Here is a 19,255-nt window from a genome sequence, read left to right as displayed (position 1 = left end):
TATTAGTGGTATTTATGAACTTTGATATGATATTAGTCATATTTAATTTTTTAAAATTCAGCAAATGAGCAATTAATGGTCCCCGATTAATCTCCGCCTAGCTGATTAATCGCTTAACCCCAGTCCACCGACTAGCTAACGTCGAACGTTTTTTACAACCTTGAATTTAATATATAAAAGGTCTCTCTCTCTCTCTCTCTCTCTCTCTCTTCCCCCTCTCTCTCTCTCTCTCGTAAACAGTAAAGACACACCTTTGTCTTCCTCCCTCACCTCCAAAAACTTTGAACCCCATCTCTATTACAACCAGAAGCCGCCATCACCACCTTTCGCCACCACCATCTTCGGATGCCATCGACCAAGGTACATGATTTCATGCCCTTACCCTGATCAAAACTCACAGATCCACCGACATCCCTTCCTATCAGCAAGCCTAAATCAGATTTGTGGAAATGAACCCCTACACCTCCATTTTTTTTCCGGCAACACCATAACCACCACCGATTATCACCTCTCGTCTATTTCCTCCCTATTTAGCCTCTCTCGTATTCTCCATCTCATCCCCAACCACATTTATTTTTTCCAATGGTTGTTAAACCTCCGCAAGGATCATCATCATCGGACCTTGAAATCCATCACTTCTCACTGAATATGAAATCCATCCTCACCACCCACCTACCCCTCTCTCTCTCTCTCTCTCATCCCATACGAACATACGAACATACCCATCTTCTTCCTTCTTCCTGTAGAAAATCAAACATATGAACATACTCACTCTCTCAAAATTAAACCCTCTGCAAATCTATGATCTTTGATATAACATATAGAGGAAGAAGAAGAAATAGGGTTCTTGAACCCATTGAAAATCCCCATAAAAACGACTACGATACCCAGTTACAGTAAAATTGTTACTCACTCGATCAATCATCCAGGTGGGCGTGAAGATCTTTATGCTAAAGGATTTGGGCAAATTTCTCATTTTTTTCACTCTGAATCGACCACGTGTGTTGATTTGTGTAAAAAAGTCGTGAACAACAATGGATTTTGGGTGTAAGCCATTGAACTGATATTATGATGTAAGCTTCAATTTTGAATGTAAGCTTCAAAATCGTCATCAGCTCTAGCAGAAACAAGACGAGATGGAATGCAAGCTTTAAATTATGCTCGAGTTCTAATTTATATGGTGTTTATATGTGTTAGATTAGCATAAAGATGGTTCTAGTTTACAGTGGTTCATTCAAAATGAGTATGAGAGAGAGACCTTTTATATATTAAATTAAATAATTATATTTAATTTTTTATAAAAAAATAAGAGAAAACATCATAAATAGTCCCCGTGGTAGTGAAATGACGGGAATGTCATTCAGTTAACAGACAAAACTTAACGGAGTTAGCAATAAGGACCAATCGTCAAAAGTTTTGAAAGCATATGGACTAGCTATGACGTTTCTAAACGACGGGGACTAAACTTTTGATTTAGGGAAACCACAGGGACCATTTATGATGTTTTTTCGAATAAAAATGACACTGTTGTCCCTGATTAAGCCCTTAGCCCATTTATTTCACGCTGAGTCACCTCTTCCGATCATGTTTTTACGTCGGGTTTCCACCGTCTCATCTCTCGATTCTTCTGATTCTACCTTACCCTCTCAGATGCTACTTCTCGAACCTTTCTTTTCCACCGCTTCCTCTTATAGCTCCTCCTAAATCGATTCAAAACTAGCACTCACATTCTCCCCCCCTTTATCCACCCACATACGCCACTGTTTCACCTTCATCACAATCGTCATCACCGACCACTACCATGACCATCGCCACCATCAGTCCCTTCACCACTTCTCATGGTACCCGTTCTCGCCTCTAATTTCCCTTCGCCGAGTGTATTCTTCAGGTAGCTTCTTCTGTATCTTTCTTCTTTGTTTTGTGTTTTGTAATTTTATGTTACTTACGTTTCTATTCAGAGGGTGTTTGGTAAAGCTTATTATTGGCTTATTTTTCGAGCTTATTTTTATAAGCTTATTTTTTTCTGACTTATTTTCCAACGACTTGACTTGAAAAATAAGTCAGAAAAAATTAACTTATTCACCTTCATCAATTTCATCTTCGCTGCCATCACCTTCGTTTTTTTCCACCAAAACTTGAGGATTATCCAACACGACTGGATTCAATTCCTTTAGGTTTGCAGCTTTGTACTCTTTCATTCTATCACGCCCCATTGGTATACATTTTAACCCGTCTTTCCTCTTCAGTAATCTACTCCCGGATTCCCTTTCCTGGGCCATCCTTTTCCTCTCTTTCTTCGTGATATTAATCTTTGTCTGAACGGCTTTCTGGAACAAAATCCTTTTGGGGGGTTTGGGCGATTTCATGTTTTTCTTTTCAGGTATCATCAACACTGCACATCAGGTGACGATTTCAATGTTTTCTCATGTTTCTTAATTCGTTTTTTTAGAGTTCTAATTGATTTGTAATTATTGATTCTAACGTTATGTTGGTTTTTGGGTACGTTATGGAAGATGGGTATGAGTTTTTGCAGATAGGGAGCTTGTGACTATTTTTTCTGCCGCAAATTATTGTGGTGAATTTGATAATGTGGGTCTGATGATGAGTATTGATGAAAGTTTGATGGGTCCTTTTTTTTAACCGGCAAATAGATAGAGGGTAACCCGATCTGATGGATCAGAAATGCCTGGCGGGCCAAGAGGGGCACCACTCACCACCAAAGGGAACGAAGAATCGAACCCACGCCAATCCAGAGAAATTCCCCCAAATGTGTTCAGCCAAGAATCGAACTCTTGACCTCACCCACTGAGGCCTATAACCCAAGATGCATCACAACCAGCTAGGCTGGTGATGACTTGCGATGTATCCTTTTCAAATCTTGAAGCCGGCTGATAGGAAACCAAGATTCTTATGTCATAATGGTGTCCTAAAAGCTTTTAAGGTTAGTATCAACAATTCAAGATTTGTTTTTTTTAATGCCATTTAGTATATACATAAACTGTGATAATGACTCTCATGATTTAAAAGGTAGGTGACAAATCTTGTAGGAAACAGTGGGAACTTTAAGATTTGAAAAGGTAAACTTGATTGAGTAGACTTGGAATTAGGAACGCTAGCATACTGATGCGCTTTCATTGTTGTCCCTCTAAAAAGTGAGTAGAATTTGAACATGTTAAGACATTAGGCTCTGTGATTGTGGAATAAATGGATCCAATAAAAGGTATTTATTTCCGACTTAATGAACTTAATGGGAAAATACTTCATTTATTTATTTATTTATTTTTTTGGAACCGACAAATAAATATTTGAGTTGATTTGGTAAATTATATATGTGTTTATTATTTGGACTTAATGCAGAATTTGCTAAATTGTTTTAAGTGTCTTATAATACTCAAATATCCCTATTAATAACTTGCCTTGCCTGCGTATTACTATATCATTGTATTTTCTAAAACTTAGAGTTTGCCAAGTCACATTTATTTATTTTACCAAATCTTAACGAATCTCTCATCATTTTCTGTATCAAATATTTTTTATTAAAGTATTTCATATTTTTATAATTTCTTATATTACCATTATATCTTTATTAACTATTTTTTTTAAGTATTTTGATATATTTATATATGTTCTGTCAAGTTTATTTTATCATTGCATTCTGTTATAATATCTGATTATTAGGTATCCCAGCAACAAATTAAATTGGAATCAATTCTATCTGTGGCTCGAATGCTATTGATAACATGTTAAACACAAAAGAGGTTCTTCATAGAGAGGAGCTTTTAGGCGGGTGTTGAAGGCAAAACACAGGTGGACAAAGTAATTGACATGCTTTTTGGTGGGTGTTTCTTCTTATTTTATTGTATATTATCATGAAGGCTGTTAAATATTTTTATGTTTTAAAGTGAAGAAATAAAGAAAATGGATTAATCTCTCATTTTTGGTTATCATATACATATGAAGTTCTTGATCACATTATTCCTTCTAAAGAATCCGGACAAAAAGAAGCATTCACCTCACAAAGCTTGGCAACATCCCCAAAATATATTCCAAGACAACAAATACTCACTGGTCGTTTACCTTAAAAACCAATTTGCAAACATCCACCTTAAAATATTTCCTCCTGTTGTCAAAAGTTGAAAATGAAAATTTGGGTAAAAAAATATAACCCCGCTACACCACACCAAACCATAGTCACATTCAAACATTAAGTACACAAAAACATATTTTCAAGAAATTCTTCACATCAAACTGCAGCATGTAGGATGGTTGCCAATGTGACCAGACGCAGGCTTTTGGAACTGAGTTTTAGACGAAGAAGAAGATGATGACGATTTATTGGGAGTGTTTGGGTTTCGCATATGATGTCCAGAACAGTCAGAAGCATTCCCTGAACATTCTAGATGGTTGAAGACATAGTTGCTCCTCCTGTAATTAGGGGGATACCCATACCCATACCCATACCCGTTATTATAATTATAACCATAATAACCATTGTTATTATAGCCTTCGTAACCTGGTAGATATAAGTTGTTGTTATTAACCGAGGGCGAAGGCAATTTTGGCTTCTCAAACAGGTTCCTTGAGCATTCTCCATATTGCCAATGTACTATCTCTGCTGTTTTTCCTGCTTTCTCCAGACATTTCAGAAGTAAGATTGGATCGATGTATCCTGAAATGTTAACGTTCCCGTTGTTCTCCATTCTGAAATTAGTTACACCTTAATTTCACCAACAACAACAAACTATCAATCGACAATCTTTAAGGAGAAAAACATGATTAATTAATTAATAACTAATTGTGTTCTAGAATGAATGAGTAGAAAAGGGAAAATGACTTGAAAGCCCAACGACGTTTCCAAACCGTTCAAAAAACCTCAATCATGTTTTGTCTGTTCAAAAAAACCCAACAAACTTAACATTTTGTCTAAAAAGCCCAACTAAGTTACACTTTCCTGAAAGTCAAATAAGAGAAACAGATGACGTGGCTTATTACTGTATCGATAAAATGACTTGTTAGGCCAACAAAGTTTCCAAAACGTTTAAAAAAACTCCAATCATGTTTTGACTGTTAAAAAAAAAACCCAACGAACTTAAACAAAACAAAATTGGAATTTTCTGAACGGTTTAGAACTTTGTTGGACTTTTTAGACAAAAGGTTAAGTTCGTTGGGTTTTTTTGAACAGACAAAACATGATTGGAGTTTTTTGAATGGTTTGGAATATATGGGTGGCTTTACATCGTACATACCTTGAACACTGTTCAATACCTTTTTGACTGTCTTGGCCCAGGAACCTTCAACGTCCACTTTAATGGTGAAGTTCTGCATATGCAATAATAGGAACAAAACAGATTTCATGATCATATATATAATATATGGGTGGCTTTACACACACAGAGGCACTTTCGATATATATTTTAGAAGGAACCAACCGTAAATGCAGGATATTCTTCACTTTTGGACTTCTTGGATGCCATGGACGATAGGAACACCATACCTTTTAGAACTGTGGAAGCAAAAGATGGGAAAGATGATATGTGTGTATTAATATATTTTGGATGATAACACCCTATCTTTTTTATTTATTTACTAGGTTAGAAATTCATGTATTATACGGGTAGGCAACTTAGCAAATCGAAATACATTGGTGAAATATGAAGATTATCAAAGTATAAAGCTAAAATAAGACCAAAAATACAAAACATTACATGCATATATTACACGCACAACACATGTACATCAGCAACCTAAGAGATCAAATTAAAAATTTTAAAAAAAAAACTTTTCGAAAAAAGAAATCGGTACTGTTACTCTTTTAATGAAAAAAAAAGTTTTAAAAAGTATAGTTAGGAAAAAAAATAAAAGGAATCATCTTTGTTACACTCTTTTATTTAAAAAAAAATTCCAAAAACTATCAAATTTTTATAAAGGACCAAACATACATGAACACAACATGCACACCAGCAATGTAAGAGTTCAAATTTCAAAAAAAAAAAAAAAAAATCTTCCATGATACTCATTTATTGAAATAAAAAAATTTCTCAAAAATACTTTCCTTTTTATTTTGGACCAAAATACCCTAATGCTCCAAAACCTCCTAAAATCACTTCAACCATATTCGAATTTAAAAAAAAAAAAAAAAATTTAAAAATCTCAAAGCATTAAATTATAATACAAACCTACTTTTAAAAAAATAAGTTTCACAAAACATTCCAATGTTATATTAGATTTATGAGTTGGAATAAGCTAGATATATTTTCTCACGAAGTTGATACTTTTATATAAGCATATTCCAATATTATATATATTTATCAGTAAGAAAGTTTCCCAAAGCATATTCCAAAATACCCTTATGCTCCAAAAAATTCCAGAACCAAAGAAGTGTTTGATACATTAGTAGTTATTGTTTGAGTTCATTCACCGAACGTTTCATGTTGCATAATAATCATTGTAGCCTTTTCTCCTAAGTGGGTACTTTTATAGCCTAACCAGAGTAGCTTAATGGATTAAGAGCTTGGCTAAATGAGGGCTTAAAATTAAGGACTTTTCTTACATAAAATCATAACTATCACGTAGGGTTAAGTGTGCAACTTAACCCATTAAGCCCTAAATCTAATCATTAAGGCTGGAATAAGGAATAATCAGAACCATCCACCTCATGGTGGTTCGGTGGTGATGTTTTGGTGGTCCACGGTGGTGACATGGTGGTTAAACCACCAAGAAAAGTTTAATGCTATAAAAAGGCTTTTAAAAAGAAATATCTCTTGACAACCTTAACCCTTACCCTTAACAGGTTGCAACAACACACCCTACAGCCACCCTTGCACGGTGGCCTGTGGTAAGCCTGGGAGGAACACCGGCGGGGATGAGGTGGTGATCATTTTTAATACAACACGTACGCACAATACAACAACATCGATGATCAAAGGGGCTGAATAAATCACAACACACATCCATCCTTGCACGGTGGTCTGTGGTGGTAGGAGTGGCACACACCGGTGGTAATGGTGCAAGATGGTGTTCTGTGGTAGAAAGAGAAGGAAAAGAAGATGAAGAGGGAGATGAATACTTACAACAGAAGAATCGTATAAAATAGTCTCCACCGTCTTCCTCCTCTTCTTATAACTCCGGCAGTAAAATTCGGCAATGGTTCTCCTCGTCTCCCTTTCTTCCCGTCGCTCTCTTTCTATCTCTCTCGAACGGTGGTTCAATTACTTCGCAAGTATCACAATAGGGGAGGATTAGGGTTAAATAAAGGCTTATATAGGTATTAATTAGGACGAGTAGGCAGCAAGAAAAAAACCCCATTACATGCTCCCGACAATGAATATGGGTTGTTTTCCGATTTTACAGTTTAGCTCATATAGTTTTCCATAACGACCGTTTTGGTCCCAGAAATAAAACTCTTTGCATCCCAAGTTTTACACTACTCCTTTTAGCTCCTTACTAGGCGAACTTACACGCGTTGCATATATATAATGTTTTTATTGTTATTAACTATAATAATTTTTATATTATGTTGACATAAAGTACAGAAATTAACTTGTTACGATTAATTAACTTATTGGAAATGTTTACGTTTGGATATCTTCTTTTTTTTACACATGCAACGGCGAAGCTATGAAAGGGCCACGGGCCATGGCCCCCCACCCCCTATTTTTTGCAATCTAATACCTATATTACATATATAATAATACATTTATTTGTGTAGTGAACTTCTTGGGCACTACATTTTGTTATACTAATTAATATATATATATATATATATATATATATATATATATATATATATATATATTATTTTAAAAAACAATTAACTTTGCATAATCAAGAAATCAGTTATGATGCATGTAAAACACTTCTAACAGAACCCAAATTTTGCTAGAAAAAAAAAACAATAATAATTCTAATAAAAAAACCAATAACTACTTTTCTATCTTCTGTGTTTTCCAACCACAAATCACTGCAATAGCAGCAGCCGCTGCTGTCGGAAAGCTTACCACTCTATATATTTGTCCGCCCTTTCCGACTTGTGTCTCCAGTCATCGAGACAGATCGATCTCCGACCAACAGCGAACATGAGCGCCTCTCCAATTTCTTCTATCAGTCAGTCCAGATCTGTAAGCTCCTTGGTTCTCAACTTCTCTCTCCTTCTTTGTGTTTCTCTCTCTATAATATATGATAATGTTTAAAGTTACAACAAATAGTTATAGGAATTAGAATATTTATTGTTTTAAAGTTAATAAGAGAGATATAATGAGTTGTCAAAGACTTAATAAGATACAATTTTTTTTGAACCACAGAAATATATTAACTAAAAATTGGCAAGAAGTTAGAAACACAACGAGTCTATAAACATTACAAGAAAGCACAAAAACATTACAAGAAGGCACAAACAAGGCTTTTGAGCCACACCATCCAATCAACATGTAACTTAGACCTATTAGAACACCAAAAATAAGACTGAGAGACAATATCATCAAAAATAAGACTCTTTTTAGGCTCATCTTTACCAAATTAAAATGATCTTATTTCTAAAAGACCAAATATACCACCACGAAAAAAAACACCTTCAAGGATATCTTTAGCTTTCTTACACATCCGCACATTAGCGAACCAATCCTCCAAATCTTGAATCAAATAGAAAAGATGATAATCCAAATCCCACCACGCTAGAGTTTTATTAATCACTGCCTGGGCAACCAACGAGAAGAACAAGTGATTAACATCTTCTGTAACAGTATTACAAATAGGGCTCAAGATGGAGGGAATATTCATTCCTTCCTTGGACAAATTAAGTCTTAAAGGTAATCTATCAATGAACATTTTCCAACAAAAAAATATTGACTTTAATAGGTACCACCTTCACCCATCTTGTAACTAAAAGATACAACCCAAGATATAGATGATTAATCCAATAATTGTTTCCCATAAAAGTTTTAAGAATATTTATTAATCAATTATATAAACGGTTTTAGAAAATTATTGTTATTTGTTAACTATTTATTAATTATACATAATCATATGTTAAGTTGTTAAATGTTATTTTTTATAGTATTAATTTTTTAGTTATTTGTTAACTATTTATTAATTATGTCATGTAGTGTAAACCAAAATGAAAAAACAAGCCACCTTTGACAGATTTTTAAAAAATAAAACATGAAAGATCTTCTCAAGTATCGATAGAGCCACCCCCAATTGTTATAGATGCAAATTATCTTAATGATAGTGTTCCTCTGGTCGAGAATCCATCCAAAAAACCTTGTATTGAAATGAATGATGTTGATCTTAATACACTAGAACGAGATCCTAGTTTGCATATTCAAATTTACGATTATCGAATCAATCAACGAGACACAACTCGACGAGCTTATATGAATCATGGTCCCTTTCAACCAACACTTTCTGCATATCCAAAATCTGGACCGGAAGATCATAAACGTAGCTTTCAATGTTCTTGGTTCAAGCAATTCACATGGCTTGAATATTCACAGAGTTCAGATGTTGTATTTTGTTTTCCATGTTTCCCTTTTAACAAACCTTCTGGAATGGGATACTATGGCCAACGGACATTTACTATAGGTGGATTTCAAAATTGGAAGAAATAGATGGGAAAAATGTGCTTTTTTGCAACATATTGGAACTTAGTGTATATCTTTTCACAATGTTGCACAAAAATCATTTGATGATTTATTAAATGAGACTCAAGATATACGAAATACGATTGAGAAATTTACAGATGAAGATCGTAAGAAGAATTGATTGAGATTGAAGACATCAATTTACGCAGTCCGTTGGTGTGCCTTTCAAGCAATAGCATTCAGAGGTTATAATGAAAGACCAGATTCCATTAACAAAGGAAATTTCCTTGAAATGTTGGAGGCAATATGTTCTTTTAACAATGATGTGAAAGAATTGTTTCACATTGCGCCTAAACATGCATCATACACATCACCAATAATTCAAAAAGAGATTTTAAACATTATCTCTACTAGGGTGAGACGGATGATTTATGATGAGAATGATGGTGGAAAATTTTGTTTACTTGTTTATGAAGCACGTGACGAGTCCAACATAGAACAAATGTCTATTGTTTTGAGATTCATAAATAAAGATGGCGTTATTATGGAGTGTTTCTTTGGACTTTGTTCATGTTCCTAACACTACATCACAAACTTTGAAGAATAGAATATATTTCCTATTGACAAATAACAATATTGATTTTAAGTTGATTTGTGGCCAAGGGTATGATGGTGCAAGCAATATGCGAGGTCATCTCAAAGGGTTGCAAGCATTGATTTCAAAGGATTATCCGCTTGCATATTATGTTCATTGCTTTGCTCATCGACTGCAATTAGCATTAATGACCTCTTCTCAAGGAGTTATTGCATTGCAAAAGTTTTTTACTCGATTATCTTTTGTTATCAATGTCGTTGGAGCTTCTTCCAAGCATTTCGACCAACTAAGAGATGCACAAGCAGAGCAATGGCATATTTTAAATCTATTGGTGAGTTGGAGATTGGTAGAGGCCTCAATCAGATTGGTACATTACAACGGGATGGAGATACCAGATGGGGTTCTCACTTGAAATCAGTTTCAAGCTTAATCAAAATGTTTAGTCCAATTTGTGAGGTTTTACTTAAAATTATTGAGGATAGCACCGGTTCGATCAGAGGAGATGTAGATTCAGCATATGAGACTATGAAACATTTGAATTCATTTTTGTTCTACATCTCGAGAAAGAAATAATAGAGATCACAAATTTACTTTGCCAAGCTTTACAGAAACAATATCAAGATATATTGAATGCATTAAGGCTAGTTGCATCCACTAAATTGTTATTGCAAAAAATGAAAAATGAAAGATGGGATAGTTTTCTCTCTCATGTTAAGTCATTTTGTTTGGAACGCAACATAGATATCCCTGATTTGTCTTTTTCTTACTTTAGTAGAGGGGCTCGAGCTCGTAATGAGTGTAGCAATCATACACTTGAACATCATTATCGAGTGGATATTTTCATCGAAGCAATTAACTGTCAGTTAATGGAAGTAGATCACCGGTTCAATGATAGCTCGATGGAATTGCTCCTCTTTCATCAATGTTAGATCCTAAAAATTCTAATGAGCCTTTTCTAAGTGGTGATGTATGTCAATTAGTAGAAAAGTTTTATCCTAAATGTTTCAATGAAACTGAGAAAAATCTTTTGAAGATGCAACTCCAACATTACGAGGCGGATGTCATTCAACGTGAAGATTAATTATAAACAATTGACATCTATTTCAGAATTATGTCCATGGTTGATAAAGACTAGAAGAGCAACTAATTTTTACTTGATTTATCGAGTAGTTAGTCGTATACTGACTCTTCCAGTTTCCACTGCTACAACAAAGATATCATTTTCAGCAATGAGTCTTGTTAAAACAAGGCTACGAAATAAAATGGAAGATGAATTTTTAAACGACTTGTTGGTTTTGTACTTCGAAAGGGAGCTTGCAGAAAATATTACTTTAAAGACGATTGTATAGGACTTTAAAGACGTAAAAGATCGACAAATTCCACTTTAACGAGCGATGTTAAAATACTTCATATTATTCTTTATTTGATTTTTTATATGTTATGACGTTGAATCAAATAAATTTTTTTTATTGTTTCTTTACAAGAAATATGTCATTAGTAGATACTACAAGATTTAAAGGAAACAAAGGCGATATATGTCGTTGCTAATACTATTAGAAATCAATGTTATTGTCTTTAGTGGCGACATGTCGTCACTAATATTTCCATACTGATTCTTCCTTGCTAATACGCATATTAAAGCTATTAATATTGTCGCTAGTGGTAGGGGTGTTGGGTTGGGAGGAGAATAGGGTTTATGAACTCAATGAGAACTTGGATCTTCTTGAAGGATCGTGTAAACACTTTTTGAATCTTATATTTTGACGCTAGTCTAGGTTACACGAAATCCAGATTTTGGGGATAATCTTTCAAGGAACAATATAAAATCAAAGCATTATTATGAGTTCAAGAATTAGGGTTTATATAGGATTCAAATTCTTTTGATTACCAAGATAATTATCAATCAACATTAAATGTGAAACGTCCCAAAAAATTAAGACAAAAAAATTTCGTTTTTAAATTAATAAAATTATTATCCTAAACATCATCATAAAAATCATGGTGAAACAGAGTGTATCAACTACATCACTTAACATCAGAGTAACATAAAAATGCGGAACAAAGTGGTGTGTGCACTACAATAATCTCGGGCTCTTCCCCTTCGAACCAGATGTACCTGAAAACATAAACTAAAAATCGTAAGCACAAATCTTAGTGAGTTCCCCAAAATACCACATACCATATATAATAAACATTATTGGGCCCGCCCGACATCGGGCCTTGCCCAGTATACATATAAACATATAAACATGTAAACACATAACACATGAAATAATCACAAAGATAAATAGCAAACAGAAGGTCGTCGTTCCCCTCCCGGTAAGCATACAAGCACATAACATATGCAAGAGTCATGCAGTCATCTAGTGTAACGCCCTGTTCCAAATCGTTTCTTAATGCAGGATGGTGACCCGAATACCGAGTATCATCAGGCTTAGGGCCTTTGAGTAAAACATTTAGACCCATTTGGGTGTAGGTAAGGTAATTTGCATGATCCGGGAAGTTCAGTTTATGTTATGGAGTCAATAGGTATTTCAATAAAGTGTCAATTCGGGCTTTTATGGAATTTGAATTTTTGTTCGAGAAGTTTTAAGGAAAGTATGAGATGATAGAAGTGTAGAGCTTCTCGTTACCTCCTTTTGGATATAAGGATTGTCAAAAACGAATTATAACGAAGAAGTTATGACCTTCGGAAGATTCATGGTTTTAGGGTTAAGGCTAATAGGTGGGGCGTACTATGGTGTATGTTAGGGGTACTAATCTATATGATTGTGCATGCCTTATGGAGTACGTTGGGTGTTCCATAAGCATGAAGGGCGTACTCCAGTTATACCCAAACCCTAATTTAGGGTCTTCAACCTCCATCCCTCTAAACCCTAGAATCGTAACCCTAGCCCCCATTTTGTGATTTTTGAGCTTTTTGTGATATTTCATGCTTTTTGGTGTTCATAGAGGAGGAAGGAACTTCTTGGAGAAATTTGGGATTACTTGAAGCTTTTGGATCCAGGGTTGTTGCATCTTGATCTACATTTTGGATGTATAAACTTTCTATCTTGATACTCTAGGTATTTGATCTAGTTTAAGGAGTAATTTGGGTTCGTTTTGGTCCTTAGAGTCATCCTTGTGAGTATGAGCTACTCCAAGAGCTTATAATGTTGGATCTTGGCCTTTGGGAGGTCCCTTCTTCATAAAAATGTCATCTTGATGAGTTATTGTGGTGCATGCATGAGTTTGGGTGATTATTATGGATTGTATTAAGGCTTTGGTCATATTAAGCCTTGCAAAGGATTGAAGTTGCCAACTTTATGTGTTAAGACGTCTCACTAGGGTCACATCCAAGTGTGAAATTCATTGTCTTAACCATTAAGAGCTTATTTTTGATTTTTGGACCCTAGATGAGTACGTTGGGCGTACGTAAGTGTACGCTCAAAGTAATGCTGATTTTGTACATCAAGGACTTGTACTCTATGCTTCGAGGGTAAGTACACTAGGCGTACCATTCTGGTACGCGGGGGGGTACATCCCAGTTTTCCATTTTCAGCTTTTTAAGACTTAGGCCTTGTTGGGCCATTGGAATTTGGACTTTGGGCCATGGATGGACTTAGTGTTTTCTTGGAAGTAGGTCCATGATGGTGTTGGGGTCCAATCGGGTTATTGGGCCTTAATGGCCTTTTGTTGCTTTTGATTTGGGCTTTGGATTGCCATTTTGGGTTTTGGGATTTTTATGCATTTTGGGCTTGGCCTTGTGTGACATCCCCAAAATCACGGCCAGAAAAGACCGGTTTGTTTGTGCTTTGTTTAAAAATCAGAGTTACATTTTAAATTAAAGTGTTACGGAATTTGTCCCAAAACAAAAATATGATAAAGATTTATCAAAAGCATTTCCATAGAAATGTATTTCATTAAAAGACTTGGGATGTCATCTTCGTACAGATCAAAAGCATAAACAGTACAATATAAGCCTTACTACATTATTTCATATCTACAGGCCTATATCCGTAATCCCTCGTCCAAAACATCACACCTATGCTCATGCGCCACTACCTGTAATACAAGAAACTGAGTGGGTCAGGCTTGGGAGCCTGGTGAGCACATAGGGTTTTCAACCCACAATAAATAAGTTTCATCGATCAACAATAACCCGATTACCCGTTCCCGTTATCCTCACTTTACGTCCCTAAACACCTATCATAAGGGACCTAGCCTAAGGATCATCATCGGCACAGACACTACTGCTAAGGGGATTCCTCAGCAATAAATGCCCTAAAGGCAACCATGTGGGGGATGGAGTACACCGGTGAACATATCGTTCACAAACACCTATAGGTTGCGAGCCTGCTAGTGTTCCACTGGACTGTCTAGAAGAGTCCGTGGTCGTCATCCATACTCCGCTAGATGACAGAATCAACAACATCAACATCGAGGCCTCTCATCATTTTATCACACATCACCTATTGCATCTACCCATGTTTTACCCCCAACATTTTCGTAGATATAAAATACATATACAGTTTAAATCATTGAAAACATGTATAACAACGTTCATCTAGCATAGATAGCAAGTATTCAGATAATATGCACACATAGCATGTAATTTATATAAAATACTTCATATCTATGTGTAAGTTGAAAGTAACTATGCACTTACTTGTTAAGGTGATGATTCCAAAATCGGGCAGCGCTTGCTTCTAACGATTCTATTTTCCTTCGACGAAACCTAGCATTATTATCGCTAAATTTTAGTCTAATATTTATCGTGACCAACTATTAGTCTTAGTATTATTATTATTATATAAGCGTTAAACAATATTTTCCAACCACTATGTACAGACAGGGCCAGACATAAAACACCGGAGGGCAGGACCATTTTGGCATATAGCACTTCTGAAATCCAACAACCCTATGCGGCCCTTTAAACCAGATTCCCCGTACCGCGAGTAGTTAAAAAAAATATTATAACGACACTTATATAAGTTATAATAATAGCTTAAATATTTATTATAAGTTCATAATAACAATACTAATTTTAAATATAAGCTATATTAAAATAAGGTAAGCATAACTTACTTACAAGGGGGTTTTAGCTAGGAGTCGGGCTCTGCAGGGGCAGAACTTCGTCGCTGAATCTTTCTAAGAAAGATTCGTGCAGCGCTTCAGCGCTCACCTTACTATACTAAGCTACAGAAAGAGAAGTCGAATCACGAGGGACCGAAATGCTCGGGGGATAAGGAGAGAAAGACTCTTGAATCAAGAGAATGGTGCAAGAAATATGAGAGCCCAAGGCTCTTATTTATACTAATTGAATTTTCAAAAACTACCCTCCATAATTACTTAATGACCTTTTAGTTATATAAACAACTAAACACCCCTCTATAATACTATTATAAATGGATTTAATGATATTTGTACTAAACTAATGTCGAAAGACCTCAAAATTAGTCTTATAATGACCGCATCGTCGATACCTTTCTAATGATATATACATATGTATATATATGTGTACGTATACATGATTTATACTTTATTTTAATACGTAAATATGCTATTATAATTTGTAACTCGTTCATACGAACTCTGTTTTTGACGTTCTTTATATCCACGCGTAGGTGAAGACGTACTCTACAACTTTCGTTTAGACTCCGTCGGCTAATTTTGACTTTATTTTTAAAGTTATATTTTTAACAAGCCGGGACAGGATTGGTCTGTTTAAAATCTCATAACTTCTTCATACGAAGTCAGATTTGGGCGTTCTTTTTATCGATGTTCTTAGTTTAACATATTCTACGACTTTCGTTTAGATCACTAAGGCTAAATCACGCTCTATCGTAAATTCACTATTCACGCTTCCCGGTATCATGTCGGTTCTGTCGTGAAACTTCGACGGGTCATAACTTCTTCGTTATAACTCGGATTTCGGCGTTCCTTATATGCACGGAAACCTTGAGACATATTCTACAACTTTATGTAGAGATATCGGGATTATCTCACACTTTAATTTTGACGCTCATTTTTATTCTTTATTAATTATACATTTATAATTAACTAATAAACACATATAATTCACATAATACTCAAATATTTCATCTTTATTACTTCAAAAAGAGTTACAAGAGTTGACCTAGACTATTACATTGACAAAAATGCTTAGCCTGAAACCCGAGCGTTACACCTTGGTTATGGAACAAGTAAGAAAATAGTAAAATGGTCTTTTACCCTTTAGGAAGATGGTTTATGGAGTGGGCCTCAGATTTTGGGTTATCGGGTTAATTATTGATTAAGATTGTATTTATTGATTAGTTGGCACAAGGTTATCTGGTTCAGTGGTTCGAGCAGTTATCTGACTATCAATGGATTGAGGTGAGTTTTCTCACCATATCCATGGGACGAATGCACCAATGTCGGCCCATTATTTGCTATGTGGTATGCCAATTGTCTTTGTGATGCTTGCATGAAAGACCAGGATTTATCCCTTGGCAATTATATGAAAGAACAGGATATAGCCCTTGATAATTGTATGAATGACCAGGATCTGGGCCCTGACACTTGTATGAAGACCGGGATTTGGCCCTCGGCATTGCAAGGGAAGACCATGATTTGGCCCATGGCAGGAAATGATTGTGAGACTATTATTTGGCCCATAGAATTCACTTTCTTATTTATAGTATGTGGTATTTTGGGGAACTCACTTAGCTTTGTGCTTACGGTTTTTATGGTTATGGTTTCAGGTACTTCCGGTTCGAAAAGGAAGGGCTCGGTTTGATCGCAACGCATCCACCCATGTTTTCGTATCATGATGATTTTGGGATTGTACTCTGATAATTATTTCTTATAAAAGTAGTTCTGAATATTGGATAAGCAAATATTGAATGTTGACTTAAAGATAATTAATGTTTTGGCTGAATTAAAAATGAAATTCTTACCTCATAATTTTGGGATGTTACAAGTTGGTATCATAGCCTTGGTTTTAGGGATTTGGGCACACTCTCGAGTATGACTGAACTCAAACTGAGGAATTGGTAATTTTTCTTAAAAAGAAAACGAGTTTTTAACAAAAGATTTTTGTAAATGGAAAGAAATATCTAAAAGGATTTTTGTAAAAACAAAGGGGGTGTGATGCATGCAATCGGCCGAGCTCAAGTAAGTGATTCCTAGAATACCCATACATTATATGTTATGAGAATTGCATGCTAGGATGAGGCTAGGGATACTTTCAGGAATCGCATGATAGATTGACCTGATATGTGATGCCTTGTAGCCTAGGGAGCATTGGTTGCTAAGCTAGATTGGAAATATGTATTGGTATCACTAATTGCTAAGTGTATCCTTTAAGAATTGTATATGGTTAGGATCATATAGCCCTAGAATGATTGATTTGGCCTTATTTCCTGTTCCTTGTTTGGTTGTGGTCCTAGGGTAGAGTCTTTTATTCCACAGTCTATTTGATCATGTATTGTGTATAATTTGCATGCATAAGGCAACCGGTAGTGAGAGTGGAAGTTCATAGCATGAGTTGTAGTATATGTGAGTGTGAATGTTCCTTGCTTATTCTATGGATTGGAGTGTTGTTGCAAGAATGCTACTTGCTTTGTTCTTTATGGAACTCTTAAGTGATGTGAGTTAACTATTAAGTGAATATACTAACTCACATGTGACGAATAATCTCAGAGTGATGGATTTGACCCTATTGTGTAGCTCTCGTTTGAGTCTAACCGTTGTAGGGATGAGTCTTTTACTCGAAGGATTATCTAAGCTTTGTTACATGTGATTGCGTTCATGAGGTAGTTAACTGACATTATGGGGAGTTCTTCAGCCGCTGATGGCAAGGTGAGGTTGGAAACCTAGGAAAGCCTAGGAAGTGCTTTAGTGGGTTCAATTGCGTTGTTTAGCGAGCAATTGGAGTATTAGTTTGAGAATGTGACTTAGTGTAACGCTCATTTCAGGTATCATTTTTTTTCAAGATTTTAGGGTTTTGGACTAGAACTTGATGAGTTGGGGAGCTCCAACTCGTTGAGTAGAGATCGTTTTGGACGCGGGACTCAGGTTCTACTCGACGAGTTGGAAGGCCCCTACTCAACGAGTAGACACTGTAAAGGAAAACCCTAATTTTCAGGGATTTGTACCAATATTTAAAGAACTTATGGCTCCTTTGTAGCCTCCATCATCGTCCTTACAGCCCAGAGAAACCCAAGATTAAGCCTTATACCTTCTTAAGTGTGTGAGAGAGTTTTGGAGAGTGATTTTGGTGTAGTTGTGAAGGAATTTGGAGCTTGAAGAGGCTGGAGTAAATAGAGAGGTAGTAGATCTGACATCTACTCTATTTTGGCAACCATCTTGAGGTATAAAGTTGCTACCTTGACCACTATTTGCTTAGATCTCATCTTGTGAAAGTATATTGTCACTTTTGGTGCATAATGGTGTCATTTTCGGGTTTGAACTTGTCATGATGATATGGTTTCAGATCTGGACACCTCTAGGCCTCCATGGACATAAAGTTGCCCACTTTATCTAGTCTAGGCCCTTTTCCATGCCCTAAACCTTGTATGAACCTTAGTTTTAGTGTTTTGAGCCTTTTGAGGCCTTACATGCACGTAAAGTTTGCAACTTTACGTGGTATTTTAGTCCTAAGGGACTGGATCTATAGTTTGGGGCCTTGGATTCGACCGAAAGGACTGAATATGTTAAGACAAGTTACAACTCGGCGAGTTGATGAGATAAATCGACGAGTTGGATCGGGTTTTCCTGTTTTCGGTCTACAGAGTAAACTCGACGAGTTGGATTGGATTTTTCGCATTTTCGGTCTATAAAGTAAACTCGACGAGTTAATGAGATGACTCGATGAGTTGGATTGGGTTTTCCATGGTTTTCTGAACACTGAAGGAACTCGACGAGTTGGTAGATGCACTCGACGAGTTGGGTCAACATGGACTGTTGACCTTGACTTTGACCAAGTTTGACCTTGAGGGTATTGTTGGTATTTCGAGATTTTGACAATTTAGCTAGTCACATGATGATTGTAGGAAGTTGAGTTGGAGCTGCGCATTGGGAACTATCATATCTTATCAGTTCAACATTCTTGAGAGGT

General features: G+C 35.8%; 1 protein-coding gene and 2 long non-coding RNA genes across 5 annotated transcripts; 1 reads left to right on the top strand and 2 right to left on the bottom strand.

The window, feature by feature from the left end:
- The first annotated feature begins 1,564 nt into the window (after positions 1-1,564).
- Positions 1,565-3,934, top strand: LOC111919152 (uncharacterized). 3 transcript variants are annotated; one of them, XR_006189004.2, is made up of 3 exons: positions 1,565-2,174; positions 2,247-2,941; positions 3,679-3,934. It is a non-coding gene; the product is annotated as an uncharacterized LOC111919152 (long non-coding RNA). The 3 variants fall into 3 exon arrangements; XR_002859414.3 differs by having other exon boundaries at positions 1,565-2,403; positions 2,514-2,941; XR_006189003.2 differs by having other exon boundaries at positions 1,565-2,941.
- Positions 3,935-4,005: 71 nt separating this feature from the next.
- LOC128132578 (uncharacterized) lies at positions 4,006-7,312 on the bottom strand. Its single transcript, XM_052769186.1, has 4 exons — positions 7,071-7,312; positions 5,430-5,503; positions 5,247-5,319; positions 4,006-4,717 (listed from the first exon to the last, which is right to left on the bottom strand). The coding sequence occupies exons 2-4, from the start codon at positions 5,490-5,492 to the stop codon at positions 4,239-4,241; spliced, it is 615 nt and encodes a 204-aa protein (XP_052625146.1). The 5' UTR covers positions 5,493-5,503; positions 7,071-7,312; the 3' UTR covers positions 4,006-4,238.
- A 6,765-nt stretch (positions 7,313-14,077) lies between these two features.
- Positions 14,078-15,422, bottom strand: LOC128132990 (uncharacterized). Its single transcript, XR_008231183.1, has 3 exons — positions 15,245-15,422; positions 14,822-14,890; positions 14,078-14,217 (listed from the first exon to the last, which is right to left on the bottom strand). It is a non-coding gene; the product is annotated as an uncharacterized LOC128132990 (long non-coding RNA).
- Positions 15,423-19,255: the final 3,833 nt, after the last annotated feature.

Source organism: Lactuca sativa, chromosome 3 (assembly GCF_002870075.4).
Source record: "Lactuca sativa cultivar Salinas chromosome 3, Lsat_Salinas_v11, whole genome shotgun sequence".
NCBI lineage: Eukaryota > Viridiplantae > Streptophyta > Magnoliopsida > Asterales > Asteraceae > Lactuca > Lactuca sativa.
This window is presented reverse-complemented; position numbering and strand designations above follow the sequence as displayed.